Source organism: Lissotriton vulgaris, chromosome 6 (assembly GCF_964263255.1).
Source record: "Lissotriton vulgaris chromosome 6, aLisVul1.2, whole genome shotgun sequence".
NCBI classification, from domain to species: Eukaryota; Metazoa; Chordata; class Amphibia; order Caudata; family Salamandridae; genus Lissotriton; species Lissotriton vulgaris.
This window is the reverse complement of record NC_141694.1, coordinates 846,122,808-846,141,662: the sequence shown is the minus strand read 5'-3', so window position 1 is coordinate 846,141,662 and position 18,855 is coordinate 846,122,808. Positions and strand designations below refer to the sequence as shown.

Below are 18,855 nucleotides of genomic sequence, written 5' to 3'. Positions count from 1 at the left end.
GTCAATGAGGCATCATGGGTCGAGTATTTTAAACCCCAATACGCAGAGAATAGGGCGATTGTGGCCATGGAACCAATTCCAGTTGTATTTTGCAAGGAAAATTTGTTTTCAAAAAAAGAAGTAGAATTGGTAATCTCATCTTTACAAGGGGGAAAGGCACCGGGTTTGGACGGGATACCCTCTGATATATTTAAGAATGACAAGGTACGGTGGGCTAGGTATGTGACCTTACTGGGAAACGCATTCGCTAAAGGGGCTGTAATCCCAGAAATATGGAAGGGGGCAATAATCATACCGATCTATAAGAAAGGTGATCGGTCACTCCCGGCCAATTATAGGCCGATAAGTTTGATTGCCACTGTCCAAAAAGTGGTGGGGAAGATGGTGGTTAATAAACTTATGGACTGGGTAGAAGAGAACAATGCCCTTTCCCCCTACCAGGCAGGCTTTAGGCGGGCGACCAGCACGGTAGATCAAATATTTTGATTTACCATGTTGCTGTGGGGGACGGTACTCCTTGGCGAAGGCAGCCTATATGTCGCGTTTGTAGACTTGAGGGCTGCCTTCGACCTGGTCCCAAGGAGTAAGCTTTGGGCAGTTCTGAAAGGGATAGGGGTCCCACCCGAGTTGCTCACCTTAATAATGCGACTCCATGAGTGTAACTATGCCAAAGTCCAATGGCAGGGTGTACGGCAGGGATGTCCAATGGCACCCCTGCTCTTCTCCTTATTCATTAATGGTATTGTGGATAGGATGTTGGACGCAAGCGTGGATGCACCTTCGCTAGCGGGCACCAGGGTTCCGATCCTGATGTTCGCTGACGACACCCTAATTGTGTCCAAAACCCCAGCTGGACTGCAGCGTGCCCTAAATATATTTGACATTTTTTGCAGGGAGCATGGCCTCGAAGTTAATGCTGGCAAAACAAAGCTGATGGTTTTCTCCCAAAGGCGCCGACCCCAACCAAGGGTATCTCTGAATAACATCGAGCTCGAGGTAGTAAATGTTTTTACTTATCTTGGGGTAGAGATATCGAACAAGCCAGGTTGGTCACGCCATATAGAAAAGGCGGTACTGAGACATCAGCAGATTGCAGGGGCGCTTCAGGTAGAGCATGCTAAATCAAAAACTAGGCCTATAAAACCGGTCCTCATGGTTTATGATGCCAAAGCTTTAGGGGCAGCCCTGTATGGGGCAGAAGTATGGGGTTTTGAGAGGCTCCCTACTCTACAAATATCAGAGAATAGGTTTCTGAGGGGAATTACAGGTCTCCCCCAGAGTGCGCCATTAATCCCGCTTGGCCTTGATCTGGGGAGGAGATCGGTTAGTGACCGTGCTCGATTAAGGCCTATCCTTTATTGGAGACGGCTTTGGACGACCCCAGAGATCCGACACTATGCTGATGGGTTTTTAGCCTTAATCAAATCAGACACGTTTCACAAAATATCATGGTTGAAGACACTCAGGGCTGTTCTTGGTGAGCTTGGTCTCCCTAACCTTTGGGAAAATCCCTCCGGGGAAGTATTCCCAAGTAAAAATACCATCAAGGCCATCTATTGGGATCATGTAGAAGAAAGGCTCTGGAGGAGTACACAATCAGAAACAATGGGGGGTAGATTCCTGGAAATTAAAACGAGACCTGTATTAGAAAAGTATTGGGACAGTATTACTGTCCGGATAGACAGGAAGTTATTTTTCCAGCTAAGGTCAGGTTCTCTCCCCCTGAGGTCATTGACGGGTAGGTGGAGGAGTACTAACACCTCATGTTGCCCGGTGTGTGGTGCCCCCAACGAAAGCATAGCTCACTTCTTATTTCTGTGTGAGGCCTATGCAAACCCAAGGAGAGTATGGTTGGCTCCAGTCTGTAGAAACCTTGGGGTATCCAGTGGTGTTGAGGGGTTGAGAATTATTTGTACCTCCACTGACATGCCCATTGTGCTGGGAACAGCAAAGTACTTGGGGTGGGCATGGTCCATTAGGCGGAGGGCTTTATCTCTCAATATGAATTGAAATTTTTCAGTAATTTTAAATATTCTTTTTGTTAAAGCTTGCACAACTGCTTAAAATGTATTTTTATGTATGAAAATGAATTTTAATTGTAATGTATTTTAAAATGTATGAATTTTAAAATGTATGTTTGTGCTTTTATGAGTTTATAACTCGAATAAAGCTTTTTCAATCAATCAGGTTATTACCCCATAGAAGTGCCAACTGATGTTATCACAACGTATTATTTATATGTTATTATATAATAAGCACGTATTAATACCTATATTGGTGCCAACTGTGCTGGCAACCCCCACTTAAAGTAATCTGCCATGCTGTTTGTTGGTTGGTTTCTTTGACAAATATGTTGAAATTTACAGAGCCCAGGCTCCTAACGTTTAACCGGTTATGTATTTTTCATATCACATATTCATTTTGTGATAGCTTGGAAAAGATTTTTTCAAAAAGACATTGACACCAAGTGAAAGACTGGAATATACTGTATGTTTGTTTAAAATGAGAAAATAATTATGCAGTTGAGAATATAGAAATAAAACAAACTCATCTTTGTTAAAAATACATTTTGTGTGTAGGAAGAAGAGAATATTGAAGATTTTCTCTGCAAAATGCAGCGAAAAATGAGCAGTGATTGGAATTGGAAAGTTTAGGTTTTGTTTACCTTTCATCAATGGAATGTTAATAGACCAGTGGAGAACGGTCAAAGTGTGCACAGTGGTTTGACACTGTCATGATAACACCAATATAGTTCAGAAACCCGTGAAATATTTCTCACATTTCACTGATCCATGTGAAATATATTTTGGTATACTGCTGCATTTGGTGAAAAAATGCACCAGAAAAACCAGAATGATTTACACACAGGGTCCCTTTTTGGGGGTCGGTGAATGGTGAGGTGGCACAACATGACCACCGTAATTACGCAAATAAATGCTCCTAAAGATTCAAGAAGAGCTGCCATTCTGCCAGAGTGCTGAACAACTTGTGTATATTTCACTGCAGAAAGCACCCTGGCATTCTTTGTTGCGTTTCGGCTAACAATAGCCTTGATAATTGCTGATCAAGGCTGCTATATGACACATGGAAACCTGCAACTCCTGTATTAAAACCCATATTTAACTTTCTTATAACAGTCTAGCTTGGGGCATGGGCATCATTAGTCGTCTGATATAATAGAGTGATGTAGCTGCTCAACAATAATACCTTATGTAGTGGCAGAAATACTTCCTGCTGCCAGAGGGAGTAGAACGTTTAGAAATCAGGTCAAAGAGCAGAATTAGAACTGTTTAAACACTGAAAAGAAGAATTCGCTTCTCAGCCGTTCAGATCGGTTTCCCACAAATGTACAGTTTTCCACCACAATTATGTAATTAGCAGCATGTTTATTTTTTACATGGCTAGAGTTCCTTACAGGAAATCTGGAATCTCTATATGTCACTATACATCATGAAGTATTGCCATTTTTGAACATGACTTTGCCAGAGCCTCAATCAGAGAGCCACAGGGCAAGTAGGAGCTAATGGGCCCAACCGTTGGCATTGAGGCCTTTTACTCATGATTTCCCAGACTTAGGCCTACTATGGATCCTAATCACTGGGCCAAGTACCCCCTTCAGCACTTGACTCTCTGTGGTAGCATGGGACAAGCAGTCCAAGGCTTCTCATCTGCCTCACAGAGCACACTGGTCTTAGCAAGCAGGCAGGCACTGGTATTTCAATGGCAGGCGTTCTTGGATTCAGGGGCGTGGCCTCAGGAGGGGGTGTTACACCCCCCCTCTAAAAATGTATTTTGTTGTAAATAGTTGGGTACAAGTGCTTTCAGTCGGATATGGGGAAGTGTGTCTGTGAAGTGTCTGTTGGATTTGACCTGGGACATTTACATGCCCATATTGATACACACACACACACACACATGCCCCTAATAATCTGTCATTCCCTCTCTTTTTCCAATACCCCTGAAGTCCCCCTCATGTCATGCTTCTAATATAAAATGTTTTGACATGAAATCCCAGCGTGATTGTTGGGAAATATAAACCCTCCCAATCTTACTGACCATAATACACCCCTGCTTGGATTCCCTAGGTAATGTCCCTTCACCAAGCTGGGAGAAGTCTTGCAGAGCTTCTCCTCCTCGCACAGCTAGACTTGCTGCTTGACAGTTGAAGATTTTGTGGTCTAGAGTGCCCCTTCTTATAGTCCATTTCCTCGCACCAAATGTGATTCAGAGTCAGAGTAGTTGAAGTTTATGTTGGGGGTCTCTTTCTTTTTAGAAGTGCCCTCTCTTCTGCCCTGCCCTTCCTCCAGAAAGCAGTCTGTCACAGCAGGAGCAGCTCTAAATCGGATTCCCTCACAACAAAGGCCATACGAGAGACTAGATATTCACACCCGTATGTCAGCCGCAGGAATATGTGTATCAAATGTTATTCCAGGGCCTCAACCGCTACTCTATGATTCTCTTAGCAGCTCCATCCCCTTCCTGAGATGTGCCCAGGCCCCTTCCCAGCGACCTTTCTCTGAATCAAAGAACACCCTTTGAAGTGCACTGAAGTGGCTCTCTCTTCCTTCAGTGTGTCCCTCCCAGCTTACAGGAATGTAGCAATACACAAATCTGTATGGGAGCATTCCTCTACCTCTGCTCCTCATGGTCCCTCAGTCAGCCCTGGGTCTCTCAAAATGGAACACAGAGTCTTCCATGCATTGTGCTCTTCACAGGCACATATACACCCAGCACATACATATATAGCATACATGCACAGCACAGTACTACATCCTTCATGTATTGTACCATTCAAAAGGCACAAATACATCCAGCACATGAGTATCTCCCCCACACACACACACACACACACACTGTGCACTACTCCACACCAAACCGATGCATCCCAAAAGGTGAGTTAAGTACGCAGCAGCGGAACTTTAAATAACTGAGCATGTAGGCCTCAATACAGTGACACAGGTAAAAAAGAACTGTTCCATTTTACTTATCACTACCTGGCATGCAGCCACCACCACGTTTGTGTTGCTTAACTCCTGGTAAATGCAAACAGAACAATTGATGGACAGAACATTGAGCAATTTCAAACATTCGCCCCAATACAGAGATATGGGTCTAAACCCATTGCTTTTCTGCTCCCCGTGCCATTCCAGTTTAAACCCAGCCATATGCAAATCAGTCTTGATCTTGCACCCCATCGAAACACTCCATCCTGAACTGCCAGGCCAGGTCCTCACTGGACTGGAAACAAGCAGTATGGGACCAGTTCCTGGGTTTCACCCCTTATCTGCCGGGCTAGCTTGACTCCAGTGGCATGGGACCTATGTCTGGGCATACCCGTTTCACCAGGGTGACTCCCCAGCATAGAGATCTGGGTCTCTTCAATGTTAATACCCCGAAATCGGTCCCAGGATGCTTGTTCCGGTCCAGGGAGGACCTGGCTTGGCAGTTCGGGCTGGACAGTTCCCATGAGGTGCAGGGAAAAGACAGATTTGCATATGGCTGGGTCTAAACTGGGGTGGCATGGTGAGCAAAAGAACAATGGATTTAACCCAGATCTCGATTGGGGGTTGCATGTACGATTCATTCAGCATTCAGTCCAACATTTGTTTGCTTAGCACGTAATTCCTAGTAAAGGCAGTAGCCTTTCAGCCCAATGAGGGTAGCACTTTTGTCACCTCTCCTGGCCACAAAAACAGCAAACTGTGAGAAAGGCCAATATGCTTTCACACACACATGATCCGTGTTAACCCATGACAACAAAAATCTGTATTAAGGATCCAGATATCATTACAGTTGGGACATTCAGGGCAGGGGTGCACGTCCATCACCATGTGAAGTACTTTTCGGTGCCAACAGACGTCCATTAAACTGTATAATAAAGTGTTTGCAATAGATTGCTAGCGGTATACTTGATCAAAGCTTTTGGAGAAAAGGATAATGATGTGACCAGGTACTATAAGAATAAAGTACCCTCTGCTGTATGTTAAAAGGATATTGCAAGTCATTTTGCCATTACATCCCCTTGTAAAGTATATATACAACATAACACAGTGGCATACTAGTATATTTGCAGAATAATAGAACACACTGGAAGAGAAAACGTCAAGCAGAAGACTGAGTAATCATGAATGTATTTTTTTGCACATGGTCGAAACACAGACACTGCCTCGCATGCAGCGTATTCTTTTCTGACTTAAGAACAGCTGGGGGCGGAGGCATCAGCTGCTATGGATATTTTTTCCGTGTTATGCCGGAGCACAGGCAGAATAAGAAATGCTCCTCGGTATTAAAATATTCGCCTGAGCTGGCTCGTGATTCACAGCCCACGTCTATTTACAATACTTTAAAGGCTCCGCTAATAGAGACAGGAAAAAAAAACTTTCTCCGCCAGAATTTCGTGTAAGGGAAAAAAATGAATGCAACCTCTAAAGCTCCGTTAATATATTGGTTGACACGCACTCTCAGATATCCCCGGCTTTTGCCAGAAGCTACAAATGTATACTCTAAAGTAAACAAAGAAAAGGTCGTGGAAGGTTAAGTACATTCACATACTTCAGTGTGAACAGCCAGCCACCACGCCGAGAAGATAATTTACACAGCGTGAACTCGGTGCCCCAGTGCGGGCTGGGCGAGTGCGCGAGGGAGGCAGAGCTAGAGAGAGAGAGAGCGCGCCCCCATACGTCACCACACGGAGGTCAAACAGAGGCTGCCTTTGTTTACAGCCCAGACACACTCACTCCCCCCCTTCACTTATTTTTCACCTTCTACTGGGGATTCCCCTTCTGGCTGCCTGACAAGTTCAGTGACATCACCTGTCAGCTAATAATAGAAATGCAGCCAGCCACCTGCCAGGGAAGATAGATGGGCTTCTAGTTGCAGACTTGCTCGTTTGAATGACTGGTCTTTTTTTTCTTCCTCTCTCTAGACAGGGCTCCATCTCCTAGCCTCCATATGTTTGTGGTGACAGGGAAACATAACAGGGGCGGGAGGAGAAGGGAAGGTTGTGGACGCCGGCTGGCTTCCTACTTTGTCAGAGAACACGATCACTACGCAGCACATCAGAGACTAGTGAAGTGAGTGAACACTTCAAAACATGGCAGTCGTGCACTGATAGAGTCGTGCAGGTATACTGGCAAAATACCACTAATAATCTGCCACTGCAAACACATTCCAAATGCAACAAAGCATGCATCTCCAACGGCTATTTGCAGACTGCCCCAAAAACTAGGAATCTACGGATGTATCTTATCAAATAAACCACTCTGGCATTGTAATGCGTTATTATAGTATTTATATAGTGCCTAGTACCCCGTGTGTGTGGTGCTGAAGCACTTGCCAAAAAAGGTAGCACGCAATACCGTATGGGTGAGTGGTTGGATGAGTGTTGTCTTTGCTTTGGGCCTATGTGGGAAATATTTCCATGTTATGTGTGATGACCATCATGGTGCGGTTAGGTTATGGGACCCAACTAACTATTAGTGGTGTAATGCATGAGGAAGTGTGAGAGACAGATGTACATTTTCCAAATATCCGTTAAGATGGCAACTCTAATAAGCTCTGCAGGTCACTTTAATGTTAGTAGTTTATGTTTTATTTTCTCAATCCAATTTATTATGCTTGGTGTGGCATGAGGTCACACACACTGTGCTCTTATAGATCTGCATGAAGTAACAGCATCAACAGAGTGTGGAACGGAGGGTGGGGGTGGTAAGGATCAGGTGTCTGCCCGGACACACAGTGCTACGGTTCTCCTTTATATGACTGCCATTATGAGACATCAACTGAGGAGATTTGCCAAGATAAACTGTGTTATTGCCATCCTTTTTGTCATTATAGGATGGCAATGCTCAGAGTATGTGGCTATTTGGTACCTGCATGGCAGACACTGTTAGAGTTCTCCTTTTAGAAGCAATTTGTGGCACATCTCTTTGATCTTAGCAGGCCTGTCTGGTTAGTACTGAGTTGTGCTGGTATAGCCTACATCTGTGCCACCCAGTTACCAGCAACATTCCACTGGTACTTTAAAACATTAAATGCCTATACCATAGACAATGAGGGATCATGTAATGAATTGGTATATGATATGGTGACATGGATTATATTAAATGGATACTGGGGAGGGCCATCATTATGTCTAGATTCCATCTTGTGATTAGAAGTAGAAGGTGTAGTTGAGATAGCTACTATGTATGTAAAGTCTGGTGGAGGGGATGGAAGCTATGGTTAACATCCCATATGTCACAAGGCAGGTAGCAGGTCTTAGCACGCAGAGCAGAATCAAGTACTTCTAGTGTTGATTGAAGAGACGAAGTCCTTTTATTCCAAGCTTTTTTGAGGTCATTGTGAGGGTATGTTGGGTGGAGTTCCCAAATGCCGGTGTCTGTCGTCTTGGCACAGGGTGAGGGTCCGTACTGCTTTATAGCACTTGCTTATATTGATAGAAAGATTATTGTTCTGGGTTCTATTCCAGGGACAGCTGTTCATGTAATTATCTTGGGAACAACCAGGTTTTACCACTCTCCTCTGAATCTTCAATGCTCCTGCAGGCTTTGAATTTTGGCAGGAAATCCGCTACAGAGCCAGCAGTCGTGTACTGAGAAAATGAAGCCTCCCACTGATTTTGTATTGCATGATTGTATGATTATCTGTGGTGCTGGCCTGTAATGCTGTATCCTACTTTATTTTGTATTGTTTAAACGTAATAGATAGCATAGTTATCTCTTTCCCCTGAGAGGCTCTGAAGAGTGCTCAAAGTGTTCTGTACACTAATTTGTTGCTAAAAATAGTCAGTGAAATGTTTGCAGGATTGGTGTTGTTTTCTATGGGGTGAAGGGGAGAAAGAGTGTTGCTGCAGCATTTTGAGTATTGCAAACTGGGATGTGCCAAGTCATAGGCTATTTGCATTATTGAGCTTGGAGATCACGAGAGTGAGGCCCAAGGTTTGGGAAGGTGGGTCAACGCATTTGCATTGTGAACTCAATGATAAGTGGCACCAGAGATAGATCTGAGTCCATGGTTACTCCTGGGGTTCTCACTGCTCTTGATGTAGCTGATGAGGCATCAAGTTCACGGGGCCATACGTCCATATGTATGTGCCATTGTCCACAGGTCAGGGTCTCTTTCTGTAAGGTGTTGAGCTTTAGGTGGTCAAGTCTCGACATGTAGAGGTCTTCTGGCCCATCCATTTTTAGAATCATTTGTGTATCATCTGCATAGTTGTAACATGTAAGGCTGAATGAGCTGATCAGGTCCAATAATGGGCTTAAACAGATGCTTAAAAGATAATTGACTGGCTCTTTTGGGATACCACAATGGTGGGTAGGATTCAAAAGGTGATATGAAAACCAGATGTCGTCTGCCTTTGAGGGAAGAGGCAATCCATTTCGGAGTACTGAACAGTGTCAAATGCTGCTGATGGGTCCATAAGCCATAAAGCAGACACTCCATTCTTGTCCAGAGGGATACAAGGGCTGAGACCCTGCCTCTGCCTTTACGGAGTCCAGAATGCTAATCAGATTATCAAGCTAGTTTCTTCAGTAAAATTGAGTTGAGTAAAAACTACTCTCTCAAATAGTTGACTTATAAACAGGGAGTTGGAGATGGCCTGTAGTATGCTGAGTTGGATGGGTCAGGATTTTTTCTGCTTGAGAAGCAGTCTAATGTAAGAGGTTTCTAACTCTGTGTGAAAGAAACTACAGCTAAGGATTTTTTAAATATGTTTCTAGCTACTCCCCCCTGCCCAAGTTCTGCGTACCATATAATTGAAGAGGTTTCTAGAGAGGGTGTTGAAGGTGACAAGAGATGGAATACTGGTATTGTCCATCATCACGGTGGTGCTGTCATGTGAAGGAATGATAGCTGTTTTGTCCCTAAGGTTAAAGATGAGGTTTAAGGAGATTTTATTGTGGGTCTCTGCTTTTGGCAACCAGCTAGAATCTTGTGCCATCCAGTTGGTGGCCATTCAGCTTCAATTAGGCCTGAGGAGCAGTGTGGTTTTTGTGATTCTGTTGGCCTTTGTTATATTGTTGCAGCATGAGTCTAACATTTTCATCCCTTTTTTCATCCAGTTGTGTTGTAAGATGTGGGTTTGTTTTTAATGGTCTTTAGCAGTATCTGATTGTCTAGTACAGCTGACCTCCAGTTGCAGAAGGTGCACAAGTCATACAATGGCTTATTGAATAATGTTCTTTCGAGGTGGAAGTCAAGTATTGGGAGGGTGCATTGTTTTCCATTGTCTATATGTGGATTTATTTTTTATGATATGATAGTTGTTATCTTAGAGAGGTTGTTAAAGATTGCTATGTTGATACTGAAAGTAATAATGTGGTGAAATTTCAGATAACAGACGAACCATGTCCTTTAGGGACGAAAATGACGCCCTCTGTGTAATTGTAGGAGTGGGATGAGACCAATACAATGTATTGATAGTTGAAGGTTTTAGGACTAGATATGCTGGTAGAAGTTATTAAATCCTTCCTCTGTTGTCACCTCCAATGTAGCGGTTGAGGTGAATTAGTAGAATCTTGGTCACTGTGTTTAGCAAAGGATCATTAAACAGTATGTTGCTGTGGAAGTGGCCTACAGTGGAATTTGGAAAGATGTAATATATTTCCAGCAAGGATTCAGAGTTACTGATGTTGAAGACTTTGATGTGAGATATCTGTAAAAGGTTCTTGGGTTGACTGCAAGGCCACCTCCAATTCTACTGATGCAATTTTTGTTAATGAAGCTGTATCATGGTAACATGGCTTCATGGCATGTGGATGGCGAAATCTTGCGGAGCCATGTTTCTGGGATGAAAGTGAAATCTGATGCTAATCCTTATCATATGTCAAATATGTTGTGACAATTCTTGTTTGAGGCTCTTGCGTTGATGGGTAGGCAGTATAGCTGCTCTGTCATGTCAAAATTATGCATCAAAGACACCTGACTTGGTGTGAAACGGGCAGAGGAGGGAGTCAGAGTATGGGCTATTCAGGCTGTAGATTAAGGAGAGTTTGGCGGGCGGGCTTGTGAGTTAAGGAACCTGGCATTAGAGTGGTGGATATGGTAGCCGAAGCTGTTTGTGGTATGTGGCTGTGTTGCAACTGCAGGGTTACATAGGGGTTTGAACGGGTGGGAAGGTGGTGTGACCTGAGAATTTAAAAATGATGTGCTCGTACCACGCCCTTCTTTAACCTCTTCCTGGCAAGTGATGTTGTTGGCTTCTGTTTTGAGCATTACGCTCTTCCTACGGGTGGGTTATCCACAGCCCAGTAATCGCTTTCCTCAACCCGTGGTTGTACACAAGGTTTGTACTCAAGAGTCTTAAATCCCTACAGCCAGTAACAGCGGTCACCTGCTGTAGTGAATGGTTGATTATTTGGGGGTTTGGAAGAGGAGTTGCAGAATTCTTGGCCCCAACAGACAGCACCTGTAACCTGTCGTCGCTTATGAGTATGCCCTAAATGTTTAAGTAGGAGGGCAGAATGTGGCTCTCAAAGCACAGTTGTTGATGCTGGGCAGACAACTTGGTCAAGCCAAAGAGTAAAAACATTCTGGGTTTGGGGAAAGTGAAGACCCTTATTATATGGAAATAAGCTACCAGCAACTGTAGATCAATGGAATATTGCAAACCACCTTAAAGTTCTGTGACCACGCAAAGACAGTGACTTACAATAATCTTGCAATCCACAAATGAGGGGAGTCATTATTCCATATCTCATGTGATTTACAAACTGGTCTCCAAAATCATGAAATATCCTATAACGCATTTTCTATAATTCATCATTAGTAGGGCAGTTATGAGTAAATCTGGGAGGGGTTCGCAAAATCTAAAAAGACGAACATGAAATCCTCATTATAACTATTTGCCGTAGGTCGTGATCGTCTTCATTCTCCAAGCCAACTGCAGCACAGTGGATAACAAGATACTCCTGTTCAAAATGCCAGTCTTAGACATCACTGACTCCACACTTTAGCGAGCCATCCGACCCATGTCTATTTCAGGAAGCACCAATACTTTCACCAACACCCCTTTCCTAGTCTGTAACCCCCCGCCCCTCCTACAAGGCCCGATTCTTGAACTTCTTTTCCTCTCACCACATACCAGCTTGATAGGAAACCCCTCCTTTTATCTAAACATCTTTGTGCTGAAGAAGCACACATCTTTACTTTCTCCCTTTTCATCCTCCCATTTCAGATCCACAAAAACTGATTGTCTCTCCACATAGGCCAGCATTGACCATACTCAACATGGAGAAAGATTGGTTTTACATTTCATCCTGTGCAGCACTGAAAGTCATTTTCTTTCCAGTTTATTGCTCCTCACATGGCCATTCTTGCACCTCTGCCCACACCCAGAAGTACACCTCGACAGCAATGAGGCTCCCCTCATTCATCACCACTGAAAACACAACAGGCTCCATTAATCTCTTAACCAGGCGCAACATCTTCCCTTGTCAGCAAACTCAATGACTGCAAAAGTCTATCACTAGGCATTTATTTATACTCTTTCCAACCTCTGAACAAAGTCTCTGATTTTACCACCTCATGCTTTTTAACATCACTTAATGTGCTTCCTCCTACAAGTGCTATCACTAGGAAGGTTACTTTGATACACCAAGCCAAATGCTGTTCACTTCCTGTCTCTAGACTTCAAGACTTCAGGGAGATCTCTAAAATGCTTCTAACTGCACCTTTTCACATTCTCTGGACTCTGAAGCCGATCGCTGTATTAATACCTCTGATCATCCACGTCTGTGTGCCACATCCTCTCCCATCACTTTACTGGACATGACATACTCACTGCAAGATACAATTGGACTGACCGACGTACCGGAACGGGTACAAAGGAGGAGGTTTCCCCACACTTGGGGAGCATTAAATTGATTATATTCCGACATATATTCGGATAATAAAACCAGATAAATTGGGGTTCTGGATTAGCTCAAATCTAACACGACCACTAACTGATATTTGGAATGATGGGACGGAATAAAACCGGCAAGAAGTTACATTGGAAGAAGCTTTTAGCCCTGAGGAGGTCTCAAGACAAATCTCCCATCTGTGTGACGAAAAACATGTTGGCTTTGAAAGGCTAAGGAGTAACATAGTTGAACAAAAGAACGATAAAGAACAGGAACAGAAGAAGACTGCTGTTAATCCTGGACTGTTATCTGAAACTGGATGATAGGCGTGTGCTGGGGACATCTTGCACTTTACTGAAACGGTCCACACTTAATTACCTGATGTCCAGCACCTGTTTTAAAAACCAGGAACCAGAAGCTATACTCCTGCAGATGAAGGGTTCCTAGTCGACACTTCCCCTTACCCCAAAAGCTGGGGCACTAATAAGCTCACTCAAACACTTCACGGTGTACGCTTGCTCCAATGTTTGGTTGCTACGTAATGTGGTCTTGTACGCCACTAAAATGTAATTTGTGTACTTGAACGTAATCACTTCTTTTGTCATCAGTCTCTCACTCAACGACCTTTCATTATGTCATTTGGCTTTCTGTTTCCAGTGTTAATCTTTCAATCTCAGGCACTATCTTTTGATCATTCCTAAGTGATTAAAAAAGGCACACAGTAGGAGGGACAAGCGAAGCAAAAGAAGCCAGTGTCATTCAAACCTACTCACCCAAGAAATAGAAATACTAATCAAAACAAAAAGGACAAAGTCCAGCTATGGTCTCTCCTGCCAGATAACAATGAATTGCTACAGAACAGGCATGCCACTATTTCTACTCCATCAGCCAGAAGCTTCCACAAACACATCAATGACTGCTGCACTGCCTCTTCCATATTAATATAGCAATATTGTTGTTCTGCATACATTCATGGAATGTGACTGATAATATAAACCAGATCTGTAATCTTCCTCTTGTCCCCCTTTCGGCAATCTTTGCGTGTTTTCTGCTCAATCACAAAACCTTTGAAGGGTGCACTTAAAAGCGATATTTTGAAAATGCATGTGTCAACACAAGCTGACAAGCTCATGGAGTTCAAAATGAAATCGGGTTAACTCTGAATTGGAAAGGACAATGATTAAATATTTTTGCACTTATTCCCTCACAGACATTTGGAGTTGTGAACGAACCTTTGACAGGTGACAGAAAAAATGGCTAACCCGTGGCCATATCAACAAGTATAAAGGCAAATCACTGGAGTCCAGGAAAAGAGAAATTAAAACATTCATTAAGTAAAGATCTACCAGGATTGTTATTGAGGGACTAACAGTTATTAATGGTTGATACCTTAATTCTGTCAAATTGGCCTTTATTAGTAAAAATCGTACAAGGGCAAGTTTTAGGTTTCTTGTGATGTATCTGTTTCTAATAAGTTCTTCCTTCCTCCAGTGGCGCAATTAAATTTAAGGGCCCCCCTGCAAAGTACTTGGAGGGGCCGCCCACGCTCTGGACCCAGTCAGGAGCTCTCCGTACCGCACAGTGCCGGAAGGGGGCCTCCCGCACCGCAGGGCTATTGTTACGCCACTGCCTTCCTCACAGTCTTACAGTGCGCAATATCGTTTCTTCACTTACCAGGTGAGGGAGGCTGGATTTTGGCCTGCTTCTTGGACTCTGCAGTAGCAAAAATCTCTGGAGGGGGCTCCTCTCCGCGTTCAATCTTGCACTCGAACGCGAACAGGTACTGGATGTACTGCTTCTTCAGGGAACTGGCAGCGCTGCTTGAGGTACCCACATTCAAGTTGGTCGACAGTTCGCGCCACTTCTTGCTTTTATTGACCTAGTAATGAAAATGGCACCATCAGCGGTGTGCAGCCAGCTCAGCCAGCAAGGGGAGAAAGAAGAGAAAACACTTCCAGGCCTGGTGCACTTTCCTTCATTTTATTTGCCTCTTTTAACTAACGCTTATTACTCGCACACAGCAACTGCAGAGACAGCATTTACAGTTACAAAGCCATTACAGAAGCCGCTGATCACAACATAACAGGCTCGCCTGCTTAAGTCCTCGGCACACTGCTTCTCCCAGCACCTCGCATCCCTTCCAGGGGCTTGGGCTGCTCGACACTTACAGCAGCAATTCATCACCAGCAAATAACGCAGACATTCACACACCCCTGTTCTAATTAAAACCCTATCTTCGAGAAACTCATTTAAAAAGCAATAACAATAATAACAACTGTGTTATTTTGCAGCTCGCTGGAAGGGTTGTAGGGCAGAGATGAGGGAGAAAAAAAAACACGTTTTTCCCACTTCCAAAGTATCCGGTGCATGCCAGGCAATTTAGTCCCTCGGCTCTAGTTTGGGGGCTGGCTGGCAGTGCATGCTTTACTGTGGTGGCGAGTTCCAAGCGTCAGATTAGAGGCAGTTTAAGCTGGCACCGCTGTGATTGCCACAGACCGCGACTGTCGAAGTAACATGTTCAACAGTTTCTACAGCAGCTGCCTAGTGATATTAGCTTCATAGGACACACGTTCACAAGAAAAAGACACCTCCTCAAAGTGGAATACATTTACATCAGATGTAGTCTTCGTGACCAATCACTCCCTCTTCTCCTCAACTGATCTCTGCCTGAAAGTGAGGTCTCATTCTCAAGCATGGATTACCGCTTCCACCTGAGGTGACAAACCTGGATAGCGCTATCTGTTCACAGACTGCTTCGGTTTTAACTCCTTGGACAATATGTTAGGAGAGGTAATAGAAATACTTGTTCATGGCTGCAGCTTCTGGGCAGGGATGTCTTAATCATCCATAAAAACTGCACGTCAATACATGCATGCATCTTTTCATGTGTTTCAATATCCCCGATCTTAAGAAGATACGTAGAGAAAAACCTTTAGTCACCATTTGTTAGTGTTCAATGTGGCTACAGGTAGCAAGTAACCGATCACTGCATGTTTTCAGCTGTGATGTAGAACACAGTGGAAGGCAGTCGAATACCACTGACACTTCGGAGCTAATTACGAAGTAGGCCAGACAGTCTTGGTCCTGGGAACGACCGACCTCTGGTCAGCAGTCCCCACCTCCTAATTAGGATGCGACGAACACCGTTTGGTCACATTCCTATATTTCCCTATGGGAGCATGCATTACGGCTGTAAACTAGGCGTAATACCTGCTCCCATAGGGAAAGGGATGTGCAGTGCATCTCTGCTACCAGGTGCAGGGATCAACGGGAGGACGCACACCCAAACACGCTTTTTGACATGGTTTTCATGTCGGACAGACCAGCATGGAAACCATGCCGGAAACAGGGCGACTGGCCAACGGGCTCCTTGAGTCTGTCGGAAGCCAGTCGGAATGACCGGACGGTTTACTTTCCGACCACCAGCAATATAATGCAGCAGTCGGAACGTAAACCGAGGGGCCAATTACGATGCCGCCTGGGAGGCTTCAACTATCAGTCACAGACTTTACGGGCCGCATCGTAATCGCCACCCGAGTGTAATCTGTGAACAACATCTTGTGTGCCAATGACTGAATCTGTACGGTACTTGGGGCTTTCTTTCTACTACATGTTTAATAGGCCCCTTCAACTGACGCGCTTTTGACGTCATCAAAAAACCAAACTCTGCTAAACAGAGGTAATGAAGCACCCACCATTTTCTATTTCCTTGCTTCTGTAACCTGCTTTTATCAATTTCCTTCAATTAATTTCTCTTTCTTTTAGGTACATCTGTTCAATTATAGATTTAAAAACTATATATTTAAGACATGATACAAAATAACTATGACAGAAACATAGCAACTGTCTCGTCAGTTTAAATACTGACAAACGGAGGTTAATTTTTAGTAACTGCAACTTACAACTCCTGACCAGAGGATCGGTACAACCCTGCAGCGAGACAAGCCTTCTTAAAGAAGTCATATGTGCACCCCCTACTGGTGGTATCATATTTCTACAAAATAACAGGTAGGTGGCCCTTTTCGCTGTATAGCTCTCCAGCAGGTTTGGAGAGCCGAAAATTCTCACACGTCTCTTCAAAGCTCAACAAGTCACCCAAAAAAGGCATGCATACACTACAGCATTGCTACCAATTAGCTCTGGTTAAAGAAATTAACTCTTTTTTTGCACTCTTATTTGCAGTTTGTATGATTGGGAGGTAAACTGCGAAAAGATGCCTTTCTCAACATGGCTTAAAAGAGCAAATCTGGAAAGTGGGGTCTACAATACAAACCATTTTGAAGATATCATTGAGAGTTGTTTTTGTCTTTCTCGCCTGAGCTAACCTCTACTAATATTTCTTTCTCGGAACATTTCTGTGAAATATTTCTCCTGCAAGGAATTATTATTGGCTGGAAATTCACAAAGATAGAACACTTAAGAAGCAAGATGTTCTCTAGACGATCTTAAGAAACACACAACTTTTAACTCGTAGGGATACCTTATATGATGCAACATTTTCCCTAGAAAGTAGTTTTACAATACTTCATTTGTGTCCCAGCACTTTCGGGGACAATAGAAGACATACCACATTTAAATTTTACAGTTCAGCATTACAATGAACAATACAGCGCATGGTTAACTATCATGCCTGTAATCAAATTTTCTGGAAAACAAAATGACCAACTTCTACCAAAAGAAGCTCCCCGGTATAGTGGCACTGCCTGTTGTAGTTTTTAGTCACACCACATTTAAGATACAGGTGAGTAAAGTTGTGATACTTTGCTATTCAAGCAACACACTTTGGGTCTTCATCCATAAATCTTACACGGTTCAACCAAGCTGAACAAAAAATGTCCCAGAAGACTGCAGAAAACAGGTAGATGAAATTAGGTAGTCTAGTCATTTAGTATACGAACTTTAGGCACAACAATTTTAAACAGTAGCATAAATGAACTGATAACTACCAACAAAAATGTAGATTTTAACATGAATTGCATTCTGTTTTGCAACAAAAGTTATCATTAGCGATGGGGATTAAGACTGCAACTGAACAGGCTCAGATGTTCTGGGATATGAGAATAGACCCGCTCTGTCGCAAACAACTTCTACTGAAGCTTACCTGAGCCAGACCACCGATTTCCTTCACACAGAAGTAGAGCCTGACCAAGTCCAGAGGCTTTTTGCCCACAGCAGGCAGCATGGCAACAGGCGTACCCCTCTCCTCCATGAAGGTCAAGTAGCGGTCCACCCATATCTTGCGCTCCATCTCATTGCCCATCTCATATAGCTTTGTGATCTTCTCTCCGGTGGTGGTAGATGAGTTGGCTTTCTACAATTGCAAAGGTTGAGGAAGAGGAGCATGATTGGGCAATGTTTCCGTAATATATGAAAGCAAAAAATTCGATGCACTGTTGGTGGTGGTAGTCTTTTGAAAGAAATGTGGGCGACAACTGTATCATTTACGGTACACACATTGTACCTTCTTATCATAATGATTAGCATTTATAGGCCTTGTGTATTTTGGTATGCCTTGATGGACCTATTAGGCACTCTTAAATGTGGTCTTGCTACATCACTATTTTCTCTTAGATTATTCAACATTACAGGTCAAACTATGAGACATACAGTATAAAGATAAAATAATCGGTACCAAAATATTTCTACATTAGATGCGGATCAACTTAAAAGAAAGCATATGCCACATTGTTCAAATGCATAGTGAAATGTTGCTTAACAAATACGTGCCTACAACAGAAACAGCTGTTGAAATACGTTTAAATAGGTCTGTCCAACTTGTTAAAAGTCACTCCATGGAGAAAAAAATCCCTCTGCCTGTAACCCTTTATGAAAGATTACTGGCTATATATAATCCATTAATTTGTCAAGACTCTCTTACCTCCCTTAAGGAAACTGAATCCCATTTCGGTCTGTCATTTAGCAATGTTCTCCGATTTAAGATATGCATCTTTTCTAGTGTGCCTTCTCTAGCTCAGAGCATCAGATTGCCTAATATAGTAACTTTCCC

The 18,855-nt window shown here is 43.4% G+C and overlaps 1 protein-coding gene across 5 annotated transcripts in view; it reads right to left on the bottom strand.

The window, feature by feature from the left end:
• Positions 1-18,855, bottom strand: part of ARID1B (AT-rich interaction domain 1B) — an 843,008-nt gene that overhangs the window by 39,340 nt on the left and 784,813 nt on the right. For all 5 annotated transcript variants that reach the window (XM_086926863.1, XM_086926866.1, XM_086926865.1 and 2 more), the window contains 2 exons: positions 17,950-18,159; positions 14,523-14,727 (listed from right to left, as the gene is read on the bottom strand). In XM_086926863.1, the coding sequence (XP_086782989.1) occupies positions 14,523-14,727; positions 17,950-18,159 (415 nt within the window). The remainder of the gene's footprint in view (positions 1-14,522; positions 14,728-17,949; positions 18,160-18,855) is intronic.